General features: G+C 41.9%; 1 protein-coding gene across 1 annotated transcript in view; it reads right to left on the bottom strand.

The window, feature by feature from the left end:
- Positions 1 to 18,333, bottom strand: part of NAV2 (neuron navigator 2) — a 208,929-nt gene that overhangs the window by 44,221 nt on the left and 146,375 nt on the right. The window contains exons 13-15 of the mRNA XM_005427370.3: positions 9,514 to 9,652; positions 3,657 to 3,948; positions 2,019 to 2,721 (exon numbers count right to left, since the gene is read on the bottom strand). Coding sequence (XP_005427427.1) covers positions 2,019 to 2,721; positions 3,657 to 3,948; positions 9,514 to 9,652 — 1,134 coding nt within the window. The remainder of the gene's footprint in view (positions 1 to 2,018; positions 2,722 to 3,656; positions 3,949 to 9,513; positions 9,653 to 18,333) is intronic.

The following is an 18,333-nucleotide window of genomic DNA, read 5'->3' as shown; positions in this document are numbered from 1 at the left end:
GGACAACACTTCCAACTGAGAGGGCAGGTTTAGATCAGACATAAGGAAGAAATTCTTCCCTGTGAGGGTGGTGAGGCCCTGGCACATGCTGGCCAGGGAAGATGTGGCTGCTCCATCCCTGGAAGTCTTCAAGGCCAGGCTGGGTGGGGCTTTGAATGAGCTCGGATAGTGGAAGGTCTCTCTGCCCATGGCAGGGGAATCAGCATAAAATGATTTTCAGGGTCCTTTCTGACCCAAACCAGTCCATGATTCCATGGCACTCAGCAGCTATACCAGCTTAGTGCACTCCCCAAGGTATTCCTGTGCCAGAGCATACAACCTCTTCAGCTGCACCGGGGAAACCACTCTTAAAGAAAGCATCCCGGAGCTTAAAAAACCCCAAACACCCACACAAGAGTTTGATAAGCTGTTTTAAGCTACCCCCTGTTTATGACAATATGGAAGTTACATATATTCATGAACTTATAGGTAAGTCTGTACCATGACAAAGGTATGGATTGTAATTCACTGTGTAACACCAAAAAAACCTACAGGGCCAAGAGGAAATATGCAAAAAACAATGTCTGCAACTCAACTACAAAAATTAAGCTCAAAATCTTCTTTACTGTCATCCTAGAAATCAGTAATAAGCAGACGAGGCCCAGTTCAACTCTGACGCATTTCAACACATGACAACTTTGACAGGCTGCTGAAAATTCAAGTGTGAAACTGTAAATCAAATGAGGGAATAGTTAAATTGAACCTCAGTGTCTGCTCTTTGAAGTTTCATGTATTTCTCATGTAGCATTTCAATTACACAGCCAGCAATGCAGCTTTTCAGTAATAAAAAATTCCCAATCACATTCCCACCAGTGTGCCTGAAGCACACTGAAATCACTGAAAACACTGAAAATCTGCATTTCTCATTGCGTATCCCACAGAAGTGAAAGGCCTACTGGAGTTTTTAAGTAGCCATTGATGAAAATTACGTGTTCCAAAGTACATGGCTTATCTATTGTTAACCAGGTACAAAATAATAGTATCTTCAATTATCCTCACACAGACTCTTCAAATAAAACCACCCGTCTAAAAACAGTTCACAGCATCAGCCTAAGCTGCCATCACAGCCATTATGCTTGCACTGGTGCTTCAGATGGAATGTGGCTTTCTCACATCACTGGAAGCAGGATGATGGAGCATAACTGTATGGGTATTATGGGCGTCACAACAAAATGAAATGCAAAACACTGCAACTTGAAGCACACAAGCTACTCAAATTCAGTTGAAAAATAATACTAACAGAAACTTTTCACCAATATCGAGGCTCTGATATACACTGCATCAACAAATTAGCTCCTCACTATTTATTAATGTTAGTGTGTGGGGTACTCTTGGAGAAATAGAAGAAAGATAGGATTTTTGTCCAAAAAATAGTATTAAATAATAAAATTTAACCCAGCTTAGACAGTAACTTTATTTACGGTTCTTCTTCACAGGCTAAAATGTTGAGTCTTGCAACATACTGGGCTAATCCACACAAGCCATAATAGTTTGCTTTGGGTGAATCTAAGCCTGGCAGGTCAATGCCACTGTCATCATGAAAATCTGAGATAACCCTCCAGTTGTTGGTTTATTTGATCCATGACTGGAATATTTCCAGGTTTGTTACATATACATCTGTGCAAGAACTCCTCAGTAACCTTCAGGTAAGAAAATTCTTATATCTGTGATATCTGCACAGATGAAAGCCTCCAGGTATGATTTCTGCAACAAGGTGACTCCAATTGTAATTGCCAAACTTCTGCCAGAGAGGGTTTTTTTTTCCCTGAACGTTAGATTTCTGTTGCTGTCACGTGACGTCCTACGTATCCACAACACTGGCCAAGCCGTTTACGTGAAATTAACTGTAATTACCAAGACCTTGAAGTAGGACACTAAGTAGAAAGTGCTGCACCGAAGCCAGCCAGGCCTGGCTGGCAGAGTGCTGCTCATTGAGCTCCCACTAACACCACTGCAGAACCGAGGAATTTGTTGCCTACCTGCGCAGGGTGGGAGAGGCCACATCGGGGTACTTGACTCCTTGCTGGTGGGTACTCTGAGCTCCGCTAGCAGCAGGCTGTGATGCAGGGTTCACTTTAACAGAATTACATGAAGCCACGCTTTCGTTGTCAGACGAAATCCCTTTCTCTTTATCAGTCTGATTGACTAATCCTGGCAGAGAGCTTCCAAGGATTACCTTGGCAGGCTCTCTGATTTTAGGGACAGGCAACCCAGCTGACTTGCTGCTTATGTTGGAGTCTATGCTACTTGTGCTAGATCTATTCCCAGCTCCACTTCTGCTACTGGATTTACTGGGCCGGGGTAAGCTACGGTACTGAAGATTAGTTCGTGCACTAAGTGCTAAGTAGCCATCATCCTGGTTCTGGGAGCCATCAACACTAGTCTTCCGACCAGTGGTCCTACCCATGAGTCCAGATGACTTGGGGATCTTTCCCAAGGTAGCCGATCTACTGGTGAGAGTTGCCCCACTGGCAGTGATTATGGTCATGCCTACGGCTGACCCGCTCTGTTTCTTAAATCCAAATGTATTAGCATTAGCAGCAGCTGTCCTAGAGTTACTTGTGGGAAGCTTTTTGGATTCATCACCACTGCTGCGTCCTGCATCTGATGGGGAACGTTTAACATGTCCAGCTTTAGGAGATAGTCTACCCTTTTCTGATACCTTGGCGTCATCAGTTTTCCCTACAAAAATAGAAAAAGAATTCTAATATTTAATGACTTGAAAACATCAAGCAAATGATGAAACTCAAAGCAGCATGAAAAGCAAAAGCGTGTTAGCCACTGCAGTGCGGTTCAAAGTTATGATCTAGTCTGCACTGAACTTACATGCCACTCTAGTGAGTTACACATGCAGACTTGCCAAAGAAAGTATGTGGTGCCTTTGCCTTTGAGAATATGAAAAGCAGAACAGCCTCACATAATAGTGACAGATAAGAAAAAAAGTTTCTCTCTGTAGCTACCACAGATCGATCATTTCTATCATTATGCACCAGTAGTGTTAGGTTGATAGTATAATTTCCCTAAAAGGCATTGTTAAAGCATTTGTATTGTTCAAAACAGTATATAACTTTAACTTTTTCATATACAATTGTATACAAGACCTAATAAAAAGAGATATTAAATTGTATTAATTGATTATGCAAATTCAATCAATTTTCATTCACACATCTGCAAGTGCTAAAATCATTAATACACTTAAAAGAAAATCCAGAAATCATGTTTAGTATAAACAACCATGCTTGTTTAGTAAGGGGGGAAAAAAATCTCCTCAACCATATATATTGTATGCTCTTGGTTAACAGTGATTTTCAAAAACAGTGATTTTCAAAACTAAAATTATATTATTTATTCTTCACACAGCAATACTGTGCCAAATCAATAGTTTGGCTTAAGACCAGAGTTTTTCATGAAAACAACTGGCAGGGTGTGCTAATTCAAAATACACATTTTCAGACAGAAATAGAAACATGGACATACAATATGCTGCTTAGGTTAAAGCAATGCCTAAAAATACAGACAGGATTACCTGAAGTTCAAGTTTTGCCTCTGCAAAGTATTTAAACTGCTTTCACACCGAACACATTTTTGGCTTGTTTACATCTTACGCCTTTTCTCACCTGTTCCAGGTGTCTTTAATGCGCCTGAGGTGGTTGAAGGTTTGGGCCTTGGTGTGGTAATGCCAACCTGAGCTGACATGCCCCGTCGCCAGGAGCCCGTCTGGGCAATAACAGTGTTCTTCCTACCAGAAGTGCTTTTATCAGACTCATCCGACACATCAGAGGGGTTCCGCCTCCATTTGGATCCTGGCTCCATTTTTATGCCGCTATCAGATCCCCCATCGGATTTCTTGACTTCATCGCCCGACCACAAGGAATTCCGCTCCACCTGGGAATGCTTCTCTGCGTCAGTCTAGGACAGATAAGGAATTGCAAGACAACTTTCAGAGCAAGGCTTTCTTTTAACAAGCTTCATAAGTAGGAACCATCACCCTGATTTATCAGCTCAGCAGTCATCTCTGAGTACCAACATAACACGCTTTTGATGAAGAAATGTCACAGCAAGAAATTAACCCCAGCAATGACATATTTTTTAATATGCTCTATAAGAAAAATACAAAAAAACACAACAGCCATGCTCCTTGAAATAAATAAAGGGGAAAAAACCCCCTACTTGATGTATAAAGGACATATTCAGCTCCATGACATTTATAATCCTCCATCTCAAATTTCTGACAAACCCTTTTACTGCAATGTCAAAAAAGCATTTCAAACCTGTGCAGCCAGTCTTCCTTTGTTCCTGCTGCTTTCTCATCTCTTGTCTGGCAATCTGATCTCCAGAGCATGAGGAGACAGCTTTTGGAACAGATCTGAATATGTGGAATGCTCTTAATTCTAACCTAGCGTAGTAGATGGACACCCAAGGACTGAAGAAAAACTTTCTAACAATACTCAAGACTGACTTCAATACATAAATTACTTTAGTTTCTCTTGCAGACTGTTTTTTCCCCTACTCATTGCACAGATTGACTGTGTTACCAGCCTCTTATGGAGAATGTTGCTAAGCTCAATATTAAATTGAAAAATTTCTCATTAGCAAACCTTTGCCAAAATCTCAGAAATACTTACATTAAATATATTACCCTATATATATGTGTATATATTATACATTCTCCATACATTAATATTTCCCACTGCTAATTCCCACTGGACTGCTCTTCCAGAATTCTACTCTTGTCAAATAAATGCTGTTGATTAAATTTGGTGAATATGGTAACACAACAACCAACCATTTTGTGATCAGGCACAAATGACGAATATCCACACATTTGACTCTGATCAGGATAAGAAATTCACAGCTGAAGTGTTCTCCAGCCACCACAGTACCATGAAAGAGACTGACAATTCAGCACCTACTGCAGTTCCCAAGTACAGGCTGATGGGTTTTGGTGAGGTTTGATGCCACCTTTCTGCCCTGCAGCCTCAGCAGGAGGTGAATGTGCTCAGAACTGTGCGGTAGGCAAAAGGAATAATTTATTTAAAAGGAAATTATTTTAAATATCCCAAAGCATTACAAAGCTCACAGTCTTTACTCCTTTTGGATAAACAGAAAAACTCAGCACAGGAGAAGCTGTAAGATTATTTACAACGCTTTTCAGCTTTTAAGTTCCTAAAGAATGTTTTAAGTTTATGACTTTACTTATCAGATCACACCATTAATACTAAAGAATTCAGGGGAACTGTGATTGAATTTCCTCTGCTTTTTACTGTAACTACTTTTTTTTAAAGCCTGAAAAACTAGTTAAGCGATCAGTGTGTGAAAGCCGACACCACAACGGTCTTTCTTCAGTCAGGAAACAGGGCTTGGGTTATTTATCTACATATTGAGTCATGAGTCTAACCTGCATTTTGAATTATGGATTGAGGTAATATTATATTCTTGTATTTTCCTTGTGCTTGTTTCCCTACTTCTCCATTCAAAGAGAGCAATCCAGGGTAGGCTTGAATGGATCTCTGCTTTCTAACTCCCTTCTCTTCCTGTGCCTGCCAAGTTTGGGCTGGTGGGTCACCTTTCTATTTCTGACCATCAGTAGGTGTGTAATAAATTCACTGTGTGACTGTTCCTATGTCCTGTGCCTCTCCAAAATCACTATTTCATGCAAACAGCTCGTACATTCACAAATCTTGGAAGAGAGCACAGGCAAAATGTACCAAAGCTACACCAAAGCCACCTCAAAGACACCACTCCTCACGTGGTCACTTCAGTATCTTGTTCCAAGCTCCTTGTCTGGAATTGTGTGTACGCACTGTTAGTGTTCAAGAACAAGAAATACACCTACCTGCTAGCAAAGGGCTTATTCTAGTTTTGGTTGACTAGGAAATATTCCTGTACCTTCTGTTTCCCCTCCCCTAATCTGTAAGTTTAGTACAGCCAGTCTCCACAGAGAGAACAGCACTGCAAGAAGTCCTCTCTACCTTTGCTCTCCTGCCTTTTATTCTACTACTGCACCCACGGCCAAAGCTTTCCTGCAGCCTTTGAAATGCTGCACCTCCACCATTGAAACCCTCTGGCCAGAGATGTTTCTGTTTAATGGTAAACACTGAGAACAGCACAGAAACATGACTAAGGAATCAAAACCAAAACACAGTGAAACCTGGCTTGGGGATTGCAGCTGAAACTCCACCCACCCAGAAGGGTGAAAGTAGAAATACTCTTGGCTGGAGGTCATGGCAAGACACAGCGAGCACAAGCTGAAAGCAAAGCCTCAGCTAGGAGCAAACCACCAGGATTTCTCAACTCACTCATAAAGTTTTTGTAAATCTGAAGCTGTGAACAGATCAAATCCATCTTTCCTGAGAAGATGTCTCATCCAACTGCTTAGGGAGGATGCAGTTTTCTATTTAATGGAACCTTTCTATCTTCCAATCTTTTTACCATCACATGATTGAATTTGTTACTTGGTCTCTTCCTCCCATCTTATTTCAGTTAAATAAGTTATTTTCAAATGCTCAGGTCTTAATTTCTCCTAAAAGTATGCATATGATGTGACTTTAAAGGCACACTCTATGTAGTACTGTGATAAAGGTAACTTACCTAATTCTGTGCAATAAAAAGGAAAAATACTAGGGTGCCAAAATTCCTGTGACTACATTAAGGGGTTTGGTGCTTGGCGTAATCACAGCAGGACATGGGAACGTGGCAAGGCAAATTCTGGTTCCCATCACTAGCTTGTTGAGAATCAACTTGTAAACATCTTCACTGCATTACTATAAAAAGAGGATGCATCTGTGAATGTCTCTGAAGACAGAGTTAATATCATATTTAAGTCCTGTTTCTCAAAGATGGGGAAACTGCAGCTTCTGGAGTATGGGGTACTCATCAGCCCTGAAAACCAGAGAGAAATCTCAACTGAGATTTTTTTCCTACTGCAACTATGCCTTTCTTTGCAGAGATGATTCTGCCTGAGTTACTGATTTTATCAGCAGACACTGACATGTTCAGACTCTCTCCCTTTGATGTTGCTGCATTATTTGCTTGGACTCCCAGCTGCACATGTATTAGCTTCAAGCTCCCTCCTTAATTATCTGAAATCCAACTTCTGTACCCTCTCAAAGAGATGTGACAGAATCACAGCAGCTCAAAAGCACCTATTGTATAGGAGAACCAAAGCAAGTGACACCCTCAGAAGAAAAGTCCACATCCCTCTGCAAATGTGTGCTAGTCCTTTGTGGCTCACCACGTGGGGAAGGCAAACCTGGGCACTGGCCACCACAGAGTCCTTCAGGAAAGACAGAAAAGGTGTCTCTGCAGCATTCACTGCATCATGAGCTCTGAGGTCTACAATTGGCAGCAAAAAATTAACCCTGCAAGCCACGCATTTCAGCACTCCAAGCTCTTTTCATTCCCTTGGCCGACAAGATTCAGGTAGTTTGTTCCACTGAAAACGAACTATTTTATGGGCAAATAATTTGCAGATAACAGAATACTGGAATAAGGATTGTCATTCATGAAAACTGAGGAGAGAAGCAGGTCAGAGACACACATCACACCAAAAAACTGCAAACACCACCTGTACATTCTTGGCTCCCAGCTTCCTCTGCCAATAACTACACTCTACTGCCTGAACAAGCTCCAGCTGCTTTTCTTCTGGTGTCTGTCTGCACCCTCTTGGATACTGTAATAGTTGTGGAGGAGGAAGAGGAGTTTGTCAACACAGATTTTGATCTCTCAGAGGTGTTTCCAAGAATCTGATCCATCAGAAGATAGAAGTCACATGAGTTTCTATTTTTTTCCTCAGGTTAATGTTTAGTTATATCTCCCTAAGTCTTCCTTTTTTTCCCCCCCAACAGTATTACAATGTTGAGACAGTAACAATTGTCAAAAAATACTTCCAGTTGCCCATCTTACTCTCTGTCAGGTACTGAAAAACATGCTTGATCCTCCTCAGCTTGTATGGGACTTGTATTAGCAGTTCCAAGTGCCTGTGCAGTTGCTGATAGGCAAACAGAGGCTACCTGGAAACCCTTTGTGTAGGCTCAAATGTGCACTGCATGGCAAGGGAACAAAGACTGCTCTGTGTTTGCAGCACAGCTCTGGAGACACAGCAATATTTCACAGCAACCACAGGTCTCCATCAAAACTGATGTCAAAAACAGATTTAGGAGCCACTGATGAAAAGGACTGGAGAAGATTAAAAGAGGGAAGAAGCAGAGGAGCAGGTCACACCGACATCCCTCTCCTGTACCTGCAGCACTGCCAGGTCACCACATCCCAGTGGTTGCAGCACACAGCACCCGAGTGCCTCGAACAGGACCAGAACAAAGCTGGACTTTTTTAGTCCTGCACTTTCCCAAACAAAAAATCTATGGAACTGGTAAAAAAAACCCCCATTTGTATTAGTGCAAATCTCTGTGTTATGCAGTTTTTTTTGGTCAATGAAAAACTTTTAGATGCCCTCACTTGTTCCACCCTCTTTGGATGTGTGGTGTCTGAGCACAAAGTGTACACGTATCCTGCTGATGGAGGCAAAGCTTATCCTCCTACAAAATGCTGGCAAACACTGAAAGCCTTCAATAACACACAGCTCTGGCTGGAAATTTAATAAAATCAACTTCACTTGCATAACATGCTTACATTTCTGATGAAAGTGTAAACAACCTTTGAACTTTGATGTTTACTTTATTGTATTCTATTATTTAAAGGACAATCTAATACCATTTCTTATTCTATATGAAAAACGTAATACCATTTCATTCTATATATTTATATAGATATTTCGAAAATATCTATATAGAATCCCATTTACATCTGTTTTCTGTGCAGCAGTGCCTCTAGGAAGACAAGACCCAATTGTTGTGACATCACCATGGCATCACTCACAGAGGAAATATTTGCAAATGCCATGGATGACAAGGTGGTTATTATTGACACTGTCTATACTGAAGGCAGGCTGTGTGCTCAAGTTCAGCAACCTAAAACAATTCCACCTCCTGCACAGAGAAAATAACAAATATCAGTGTTAGCTGAATAAAGCAAAGCTCTTGTGACAGTGGTCACGAGGGTTCTTGGGTGAAGGAAGAGACGAGAATGTTGACTCCATGATCAGAAGGCTTGATTTATTATTTTACGATATATATATTACATTATAACTATACTAAAAAAAAAAGGAAGGAAAGGTTTCCAGAAGCTAGCTAAGCTAAGAATAGAAAAGAAAGAATGATAACAAAGGCAGCTCTCTCAGACTCTGTCCGAGATAGCTTGGCCCTGGATTGGCCATTAACTATAAACATCCAAGATGGCCCAATCCAGATGGACCTGTTGCATTCCACAGCAGCAGATAACCACAGTTTATATCTTGTTGCTGAAACTTCTCAGCTTCAGCAGGAAAAATCCTAAGAAAGGATTTTTCATAAAAACAAATGGAAAGCTCCTAAGAAAGGATTGTTCATAAAAGAAATGTCTGTGACAAGCTCTTACCTGTGCATCTAAGTTCTTGCGGGAGGAGGCAGGTGTGTTGGCATAGGAGCTGATAGAGGAGCTGGTGTTAATGTCATCAGTGCTGAGATTGTCTATGGTGTCACTGATCCCACTGCTGACAGAGCTGCTGTCATCCCAGCTGGAGAAAAAGCACAGCAGAGGGAGAAAACAAGGGTCAAAAGACAAGACATCATTCAAAAGGAAGACTGTATTATTTCTACAACCCTCAGCCCACTTGCGGTTGCCAGAAAGGCCAGTGCATGCCATCACAAAGCCAAGGCACAGTGACACAGCTCTTCCTGACTCAGCTGAAATGTGTGTCTTTGTCAGAAATCTGTGTCCCCAGAGCAGGGGAAAGGAGTGTAATGAAGGGATATTAGCGGGGAATTTTTTCCTGGGGGGGGGGGGTGGTGAGGTCCTGGCACAGGCTGCCCAGAGAAGATGTGGCTGTCACATCCCTGGAAAGTGTCCAAGACCAGGCTAGATGGGGGTCTGAGCCACCTGGGATAGTGGAAGGTGTCCCTGCCCATGGCAGGGGGGTGGAACAAGATGATCTTTAAGCTCTCTTCCACCCCAAATCATTCAATGATTGTGTGATCTCCAAGTAGGCACAGCACTGACTTGCTAAGCTGTAACACAGAGGTGGAACTTAAATGCAAGGAAAAAAAATTCACCCTGAAGCAACCTTTTGTACCTGGGTGTTCCACAGACCTGGATCTACCATCAACAGTATCACCAGCCTCAAAGAACTTTAGCAACTAAAAGTTCAGTCCTTCAGATAGCAAATAATCCTCCTGAGCTGCACCACCCTTTTCAAGGAGAGCAACTATTCAGGACTACCTTCTTCCAGCATGTGATAACTTCAACATTTTCCAGTAAATGAGAAATGTCTCACTGGAAGTTTAGGACAAACAAAACACCAACAAAACAAAAACAAAACAAATTATATATATAAAAAAGGACATTTGCAAAAGGTTAAGAGCTCATCACCTGGCAGCTCTCTAGCTATTTATAACCTCAGCTTCAGATTTTGGGAGCTCCAGACTCTCCTCCCTGTTGCATTTTTGTTTGCTTTACGAACTTGTAATAAAGAGATTGCAGAGAAGTTTCTGGCTGGGCAATGAAAGCTATATTCACAAATCAATATACTGAGCAGTTAACATTTGCATTTAAACTTGAACTGTCTTAACCTGTGATAATAGAACTGTGTAAAGAAAGGCAAACTACCTCTGTTTGCTTGGACTTTATTCATAGCTTCACCACTGATTTGCTATAGCCTTTCTACATAAACTTTGTCAGCTTTGAAATGGAAAGCATTTCATTTTTTCCCACTTAGCACTACAAAACACCTTTCTGCGTGACTTTTAATGTTGCTTTAATAATTTTAATTGCTTTTCCTTACTTGGGAGTGCTATGTTCACCCACACCTGTACAAAGCCTTTTAGGGAACTGAGCACAGCTTGAAGAGCAGCAAAATTTGCTGAACCACAAATGAAGTGTGGCCACGGGGACATCCTCCTCTGCATGTCACAGGAAGGGTTACAGCTGGCAGCTGCTCCTTGCTGACTGCTCTGTTCCCAGGGAAGGGCCTCATCCATGTGTCAGCACAGCCAGTTGTGCCCCTTCTCCCATATCCCTGTGGATGAGCCAGCTGGGAGGCTCAGATCAACAGCTCCCAAGCCAGGAAAGGAAATTTGGGGTGCTCAGCCACACTGCTCTGCTGGAACAGGGATGGGGAGGGACAGGGACACAGCAGAACACACTGCTGGCCCCTGCCACAGGCTCTTGATGGAGCCTTGGGGTCACATCTTCATCACCCTTCACATTTCCATCTTTTCTCCAGCTCATGAGAATTCACTGCAGCCAGCCCTGACTGACCCTCAGGAGTGTCCCAGCTACAGGATTTCCAAGAAGATTTTCCAAAGGCTATTGGATAAACCTGCAGACACTCCAGCTCTTGTGATTGGAAAGGAATGCTGCAGTCTACAGTGTTGCTGATGCTACAATTCAAAGGAAAGAGATAATTTTTTCCCAAATTTGCCTTCACCTGGATAAATGGTGCAATACAAAATAGAAATCCATGTTAAAATAAAATTCAAAATGCGAGACCTCCTTAATCTGAGAAAGCCAGGCAGGCAAATTTGACACACCAGTTTTATTTGCTGTTTTGAAAGATCTTTTCCAGCATAACCGAATGAAAGGTGTACTGTCCATGCCAAGAAATGTTAGGGGGGAATTGAAAATCTGAAAAAGGATTGAAAGATTTTTTTGAAGCACTTTTTTATTTAGAGTAGGCAATTGAATAGCACAAGGCAAAATATTGAAAGACATATTACTTCTAAATTTCAGTTCTGAAAACAGGTCCTATAACTGATACTTATTTCTCTTTCCAAACCTACCACATAAAGCATTTACAATTCCTAGGTAAGTCTACAAATAAGGTACCAAAATAGTTAATGAAATCACTGAATAAAAAAATATGCTTCTTGTTTTCCAAAGTTTTGTGTAGCAACAAACTTATTTTCTATTTCTGAACCTATTAAAAAATCATAACAGCAATAATATCATCAATGCCAATGCCTTCTGTGTTTAATAGCTTCATTTCCTTCCTCTGGAGATATGGCAGAGGACAGAAAAAAATATTAAATACAATAATTTTTCTCTGTGTGACTCCTAGTCCCATCTTCAATGTAGAGGAACTGAAACATTTCATTTTTGAGCACTCACAGTTCTTAAACTACCATAGGCCCCAGTTAATCAGCACCTAGAGAATGTGTTTAATGTTAATCATAAGTAGTTTTTCTGCCATCCGCCAGTCCTGTTGGCTTTAGTTGGGCAATCTAAGGCATTATGAAAATATTTGAGTGCCCTTCTGAACTGGGACATGTGCCTGAGGACAAAGGTAGAAGCATGCACCTGAATACATTCATGGTTGTGGCTTCCCCTCCTGTGTATCCTGGGCTTTAGGTCCTTTATGTTCTGGTGGAAACGATGAACTATTCCAACTCTGCATTTTCAAGCTTACTAATCTGTTAGTAAATTAAAAAAGATTAGCTGTTCTGAGGTCAGAAGATAGATGTCTGGGCAGATTTTGGGTGCCACAAGCTAAGCAGCACAGCTCCCATGGGCGTGCTGATGACACTGGTGCCCAAGCTGTTCTGACAAGGCAGGATGTGTAAACCCACCTATCTGTCTAAACCCAGATAGCTTTATTTAATAAATATCACTTCAGCTCAGTCTCTACCTAGAAAAAACAACAGCATGTAAGAAAACATGAAAACATCTTAAGAAACCAAAAATAATTTTGTAAACCTACATAAACAATTACTGATGCTGCCCTTTGAAACAGCACTAGAGAGGGCTGGTAGAATTCACTGAACTCTGTAAAATAAATGCCAATGCAAGCCACTTTATGAGCACCCAACATGTACAGCTACAAAGTAATGCAATGAACCCACACATTCTGGTTAAGGCTCCTCCAGGGGACAGGACCAGTCACAAACTGAGGCTTTTGTTTCACGCTGCTCTTGAAACCACCCCAAGCCCTCCACGTAAATCAGTTCATTTTTACCTGGATCCGGTGCCTTGATGGTTAAAGTCAAAAGTAAGGAAGCAGAACGGGGCATCTAACAGCCCTAATTATGGAGTTCTTGGCTCCCAGAGCCCAGATAGCATCTTTGTAATTTAGCTGGTGCAATTAAAAATTTCTGATGTCAGCAAAAGTCTACTCAACCATAACCTGAAGTTGAAATGTTTGGGTTTTCCTTTCTTTATTTGATCAATCACCTGAAACTTCACTTTGATTACTGAAAATTGCAAATTAAGAAAAAAAATAATTAAAATCTTAAAAGCGTATTATATATGAAAATTATACAACCGCCCACTTGAAACCCACCCCTGCCACCACTTAAAAACTGCCAGGATGCTGCCTCCTGCTCTCCATGAAACCAAGCACCCCAAGCAGCTTCCTGAGCCTCCCCACCTCACCCTGCTCACCCTAACCCAGCCCTGCTACTGCACATCGCCCACGGGCAGCCCCAGATAACTGCTCAAAGCTGCTTTTTCAAACAGCTTTGCAAAGCTGTTAGGCTCAGACTTGTATTTTTCCACAGTCTATCAGCACTTTTCCATCTTGCATAATCATCATCCACACAATTGGCTCTCCTCTGTCAACTTGGACAGCACGAGAAGTCGTTCTGTGATCCTCAGGACAGCCCCTCTCACTGCAGAAATCTTCCCCCTTTGCAAAGGAGTCATTAAAATCCTTCTAAATAAAGCTATTGTTGAAGGCTGAAAATGCACCTTTCTCTACGGATGGGTGTTGAGTTTAATTTTGTTGGATCTTCACTCAAAACCAAAAATTACAATGAGCTGCTGAAAAATACATTTGTCCAAGAAAGGGCCTTGGGGCTCTACAATATTTCAAGTGGAAACATGGCAATTATCCTCTTCTATTTAAAAATTTAACTATTTATGAGTTGATAGGTGAACAACAACAACAACAAAAACGATCAAGGTACAAAATGATTGAAACTTCACAGCATCTTCAAAGATTTAAAAGGAAAAATTAAATGTGCTATAATGAGACAGTAAATACCACAGCTTCCACTGTTTTCTCCTGGGATTTCCTACAGTAGTGAGGACTGGGCCAGAAACCCAGAAAGCACACACAGAGCCGTGCACAGTTTTCCTCTCAAACTGTTCTGAAACTGAAACATAACCATTTGCAAAAGAATGGATGGAAATTTACCTCAAGAGAAGTTAATTTAATTAATGTGTTTTACACTGCTATTAATCACCCACCTCCCCCATGTCTCCAGTTACTCTCTTCTTACATCTCACTATAGGTATTTTAACATAAACCACTTTGTTTCTTACCAAAAGAGGAGCCCAGGGACAGGACTGTTACCTTGAAACACTTAGGAAAGTCAGACCAAGAAAAGCAAACCAGGAAAAAAGAATACAGAGCCGTTCCAGTTGTTCTTTCTGGAGCAGAATCTAATCCTTTAAAAGACATTTTTTTGGTGCAGAGTTGAAGTGCTGGAAGTGTGCTGTGAGCTACTCAGACATTTTCATGTTTAGTGACTATTGGGGTTACTGCCAGCAAGCTGAACTGCAGCTCTCTGTCAAGCTCTGTTTAGAATTCATCCAAGATAAGGTTTCAGGATTTACATTTAAAATACCTATTTGTAAAGGGAATAACTCACAGAACAAAATTATTCAGTGTTGAAAAATTCGGGTAAGAAAAGGTTTGGGGAAGCTAAAAAACTGCAAATGCTCTTTTCATTTAATCTTCTTAGATCAGTGCTAATAACCTTATAAAAATAACACTGGATTTTATTTTGTCCCTTAAAATCTAACCAGGAATTTGACCAAGCCATTGACAAACTTGAACACAGCGGAGCACACACACACAGACACACAAAGGACCTCCTAAAAATCCACCTGATCTCAAGGACTTAGAACACCCTAAATTTTCGTGAACTGATTTGACTTTCCACTGAAACTCATCACATCCTGCTCTGAAGCTGAAATTCCAAAGGTACCTTCTTCACCTACACCTTTGCTCCATGCCCCTTCAGCCCATGGCTGTCTGGGGTCACCAGCCAGCACAACTGCATTCAGTTGCACAATGCCTGACTGGTAGAACTTGTTTTTTTGGCCATTGTTCACAACCAGGGTTCCTCTGGTACCTCCACAGCCTCGGGGAAGGGGAGAAAAGCAAGGCACTGCATGTGACCCAGGTGCTGGAGGAACTCTCAGCTAAGTCTGCAAAATTTACTGTGCAAAACTACAACCAGCTGCCAACCAGCCCCTTTTTCTTGCATTCAGAACCTATAAACCGTATTTTCCCAGCTACTATTCTGTCTGAGGACTTGCTGTGTTTATACAGCTGTTTACAGAGCAGCTCCACACTGGGTGCACAGAGCACCCCTTGGCCAGCTGCACCCTCACCTCCCTGCTTTGGAAGCCATGGGAGTGATGCTCATCCCTGCTCATGTCTGTGTCACTAGGATGACTCCAGAGAAAGCTGGAAACAAAATCAGGGTCTTCATATCGCAATAAGGTCAGCGTTAAACCTCAGTCATCACATTAAAAGAACGTGCTTTGTTTGTTCTGCCTTTGTTTCCATGACAGTAAGAAGTGCTGAGAACAGTCTTCTAACCGAAGTCAGAAATCCTTGCTTACATACAAAGCCTCAGGTGCCTTCCAGAAAAGAAATCCCTGTGAAGTGTCCACGTGACAGCAATGGACTGAACAAATCCCGAGGTGAGGTCAAGCCCAGAGCACTGTGGATTCAGGGATGGACTGCCCCAGCTCCCTGGGGGGTCCCAGGATGAGGGGATGAGGGGATGAGGGAATGGGGAGGAGGCCCCTGGCAAAGCTCTGGGTGTAGGTCACCACTGCAATCTGCCTGCAGCTCCCTCTCAGCAGGGTCCCAGCCCAAACACCTCCTCACTCCAGGCAGGCAGAGGGTGTCCTGCCCAGGGCATAGAGAGCTGTGAAAACCAACTGCCTGATTGTGCAGGTTTCTTACCCTGCCTTACTTACCAGTACGTTTTTCTTACTACGCACTTACTTCTCCCCCAAAGGCAGATACTCTGGATCACATCACCTCCTCGTAGAAAGACACAATTTAAGACTTAAAGAAGGGGGAAGCATCCACTGAACACAGTGACAGTTTCTGACACCCACCTCAAGCTCCTCCAACACTGGGCTGAGCTGGTGAGAGCTCAGCAGCTCACCAGCACTTACTGGTACCTGGCTCCAAAACATAATAAAAACAGGGTTAAACACCGAGAAGAAAAAGAACAGATTAGCTAAATTCTTACAGGAAGGATGTGACAAAAACATGGCTCCTTTTCTTCCCATCTTCTTCTAATCCATCCTAACACTGTAACTCCACCAATCTTTCAGGTCTGCAGACTGTAACCCCAAGCAAGAAACACACAGGCACAAACTGAAGATAAGACATATATATGCACAAAACCTCAAAGCAATTCTGCTCTTCCCTGCTTTTCTACAAAAGCTTCTACATAAATTGATAAAGGCCAAAACCTGTGCATACCACAAGTGATTTCACACATGAGAACTGCTCCTGTCTCACAGCAGCATCAGCTGTAGCTGAGCACATGGAGACAAAGATAATGCACACGGTTGTCTCATCAGGAAAAAAGGAGACAAACAACTGAAATTGTCTTTCTGGAGGCATGACAGCCTGCTGAAATACGCCTTAAAATAAACGCTGAACTTGGCAATAAAAATGTGTTAATTTGATCACAGGGCACAGCACTATCACTCAGGAAACCAAACCACTGAAAAACAACAGTTGTTATCCCACCAGTGATTTACAGAACAAACAGACACATAATCAAGTCAAATGTTTTATTCTTTGCTGCTGGGAAGATGTCAGCTACTACCAACCCCGAAAGCAGTTTTTTGTCCTAGCAGAGCTGCAACAATCTGGATAGTAACTCCTGGTTCATGTGAGCCTTTAAAATTAGGCTTATTTGGAAGGAACTACAAAAAGGAAAGAGATCTTACAGCCTTACTCAGACAAATCAGGAAGCCACCAGAAATTTGCACAGGAGTGAGAATAAGAACTGGATATTATGTACTAAAAAGCAAGTGCACTCTGGGCTGGGATCTGGCCTGAAACAGACTCACACACGCCTTTGTTTCCTTGCAGGGTGAGCTCATTCCCACAGAGGCTCCTCCTTTGCACAGAAACCAGACTTAGAGTGCTAAAATATAACAAAGCCCCATAGTTTTCTGAGGCTAAAAGCCTGAAACACAAGTGGAAAGATAACCAGCTAGATTGCAACCTTTGAGTATCAATAAACCTCACAGAATCACAAAATTAAGGCAGAAAAAGCAAGCACAGCAATAGCTGTCAGTCCTCACATAGGAAATTTTCTACCATGTTATTCAAATACTTGCAATCTATTAAAAATGTATTGATTTCATGCAGCATACAGAGATTGAAAAGAAACAGTGCAGGGAGAAAGCTGCTCAGATTTATTCATCATCTAATATGTTTCCACTGCTACCAGTATTTGCAAAGCTAAACCTCCCTTACTCAAAGGTGTAACACAACACACTCGCGTGTTTTCAAAAGTGCAGAAAATCTCTTACCTTGCAATATTCCCCAGCCAAAGCACTTCTCCACCTTGCTGCCCATGAAGAATTCCAGGAAAGGGACTCAGATTTATTTTGCAGGTTGATACCTTCATTAGGCTACCATCCAATGCCCCCCCTTAAATAAACTAGCCTGTAACTTGATTATCTAGGAAGAGACTTGGAAAAAAAAAAGTTGGAGCAAGGTTGTTTTCCAATAGAGACCTCCACACGGAGTCAGCAGCTCTGAGAGACACTGCAAAGTAAAACCCAGCTAGAAGGTGATCATCAGAAACTTCCCCTGGAAAGAAATCTGATCCCTCAACAAAATTAACCTCTGAAGTGCTGAAAAAGCGAGAGGTCAAGACTCGGTGCTGGGACTAGGTCATCTGTGAAAGCTGGGAGCTGATGGCAGCGACCAGGCAGGCTGGTGCCTCCAGGTCAGGAACTGCATCCCACCAAGGAAAGGCTCATGCCAGCAGCCCTGCACTTGGAGGTACCAAATGGCACTGCTTGATCCCAGCTGAAAGACCACAACCTCTAAAAGCATTTTTCCCCACTCTGCTTCTACAGAGGGGTTCAACAATGTGACTGCTGAAGCAAGTATTGTTTTACGTGCATGTAGCAGGAGACATACCTAAAATGTTTTAATACAAAAGATTTGGAATACTGGTAATTTATTTTTAATTTTTTTTTAATGCC

Source organism: Geospiza fortis, unplaced genomic scaffold, assembly GCF_000277835.1.
Source record: "Geospiza fortis unplaced genomic scaffold, GeoFor_1.0 scaffold165, whole genome shotgun sequence".
In the NCBI taxonomy this organism is placed as follows: domain Eukaryota; kingdom Metazoa; phylum Chordata; class Aves; order Passeriformes; family Thraupidae; genus Geospiza; species Geospiza fortis.
This window is presented reverse-complemented; position numbering and strand designations above follow the sequence as displayed.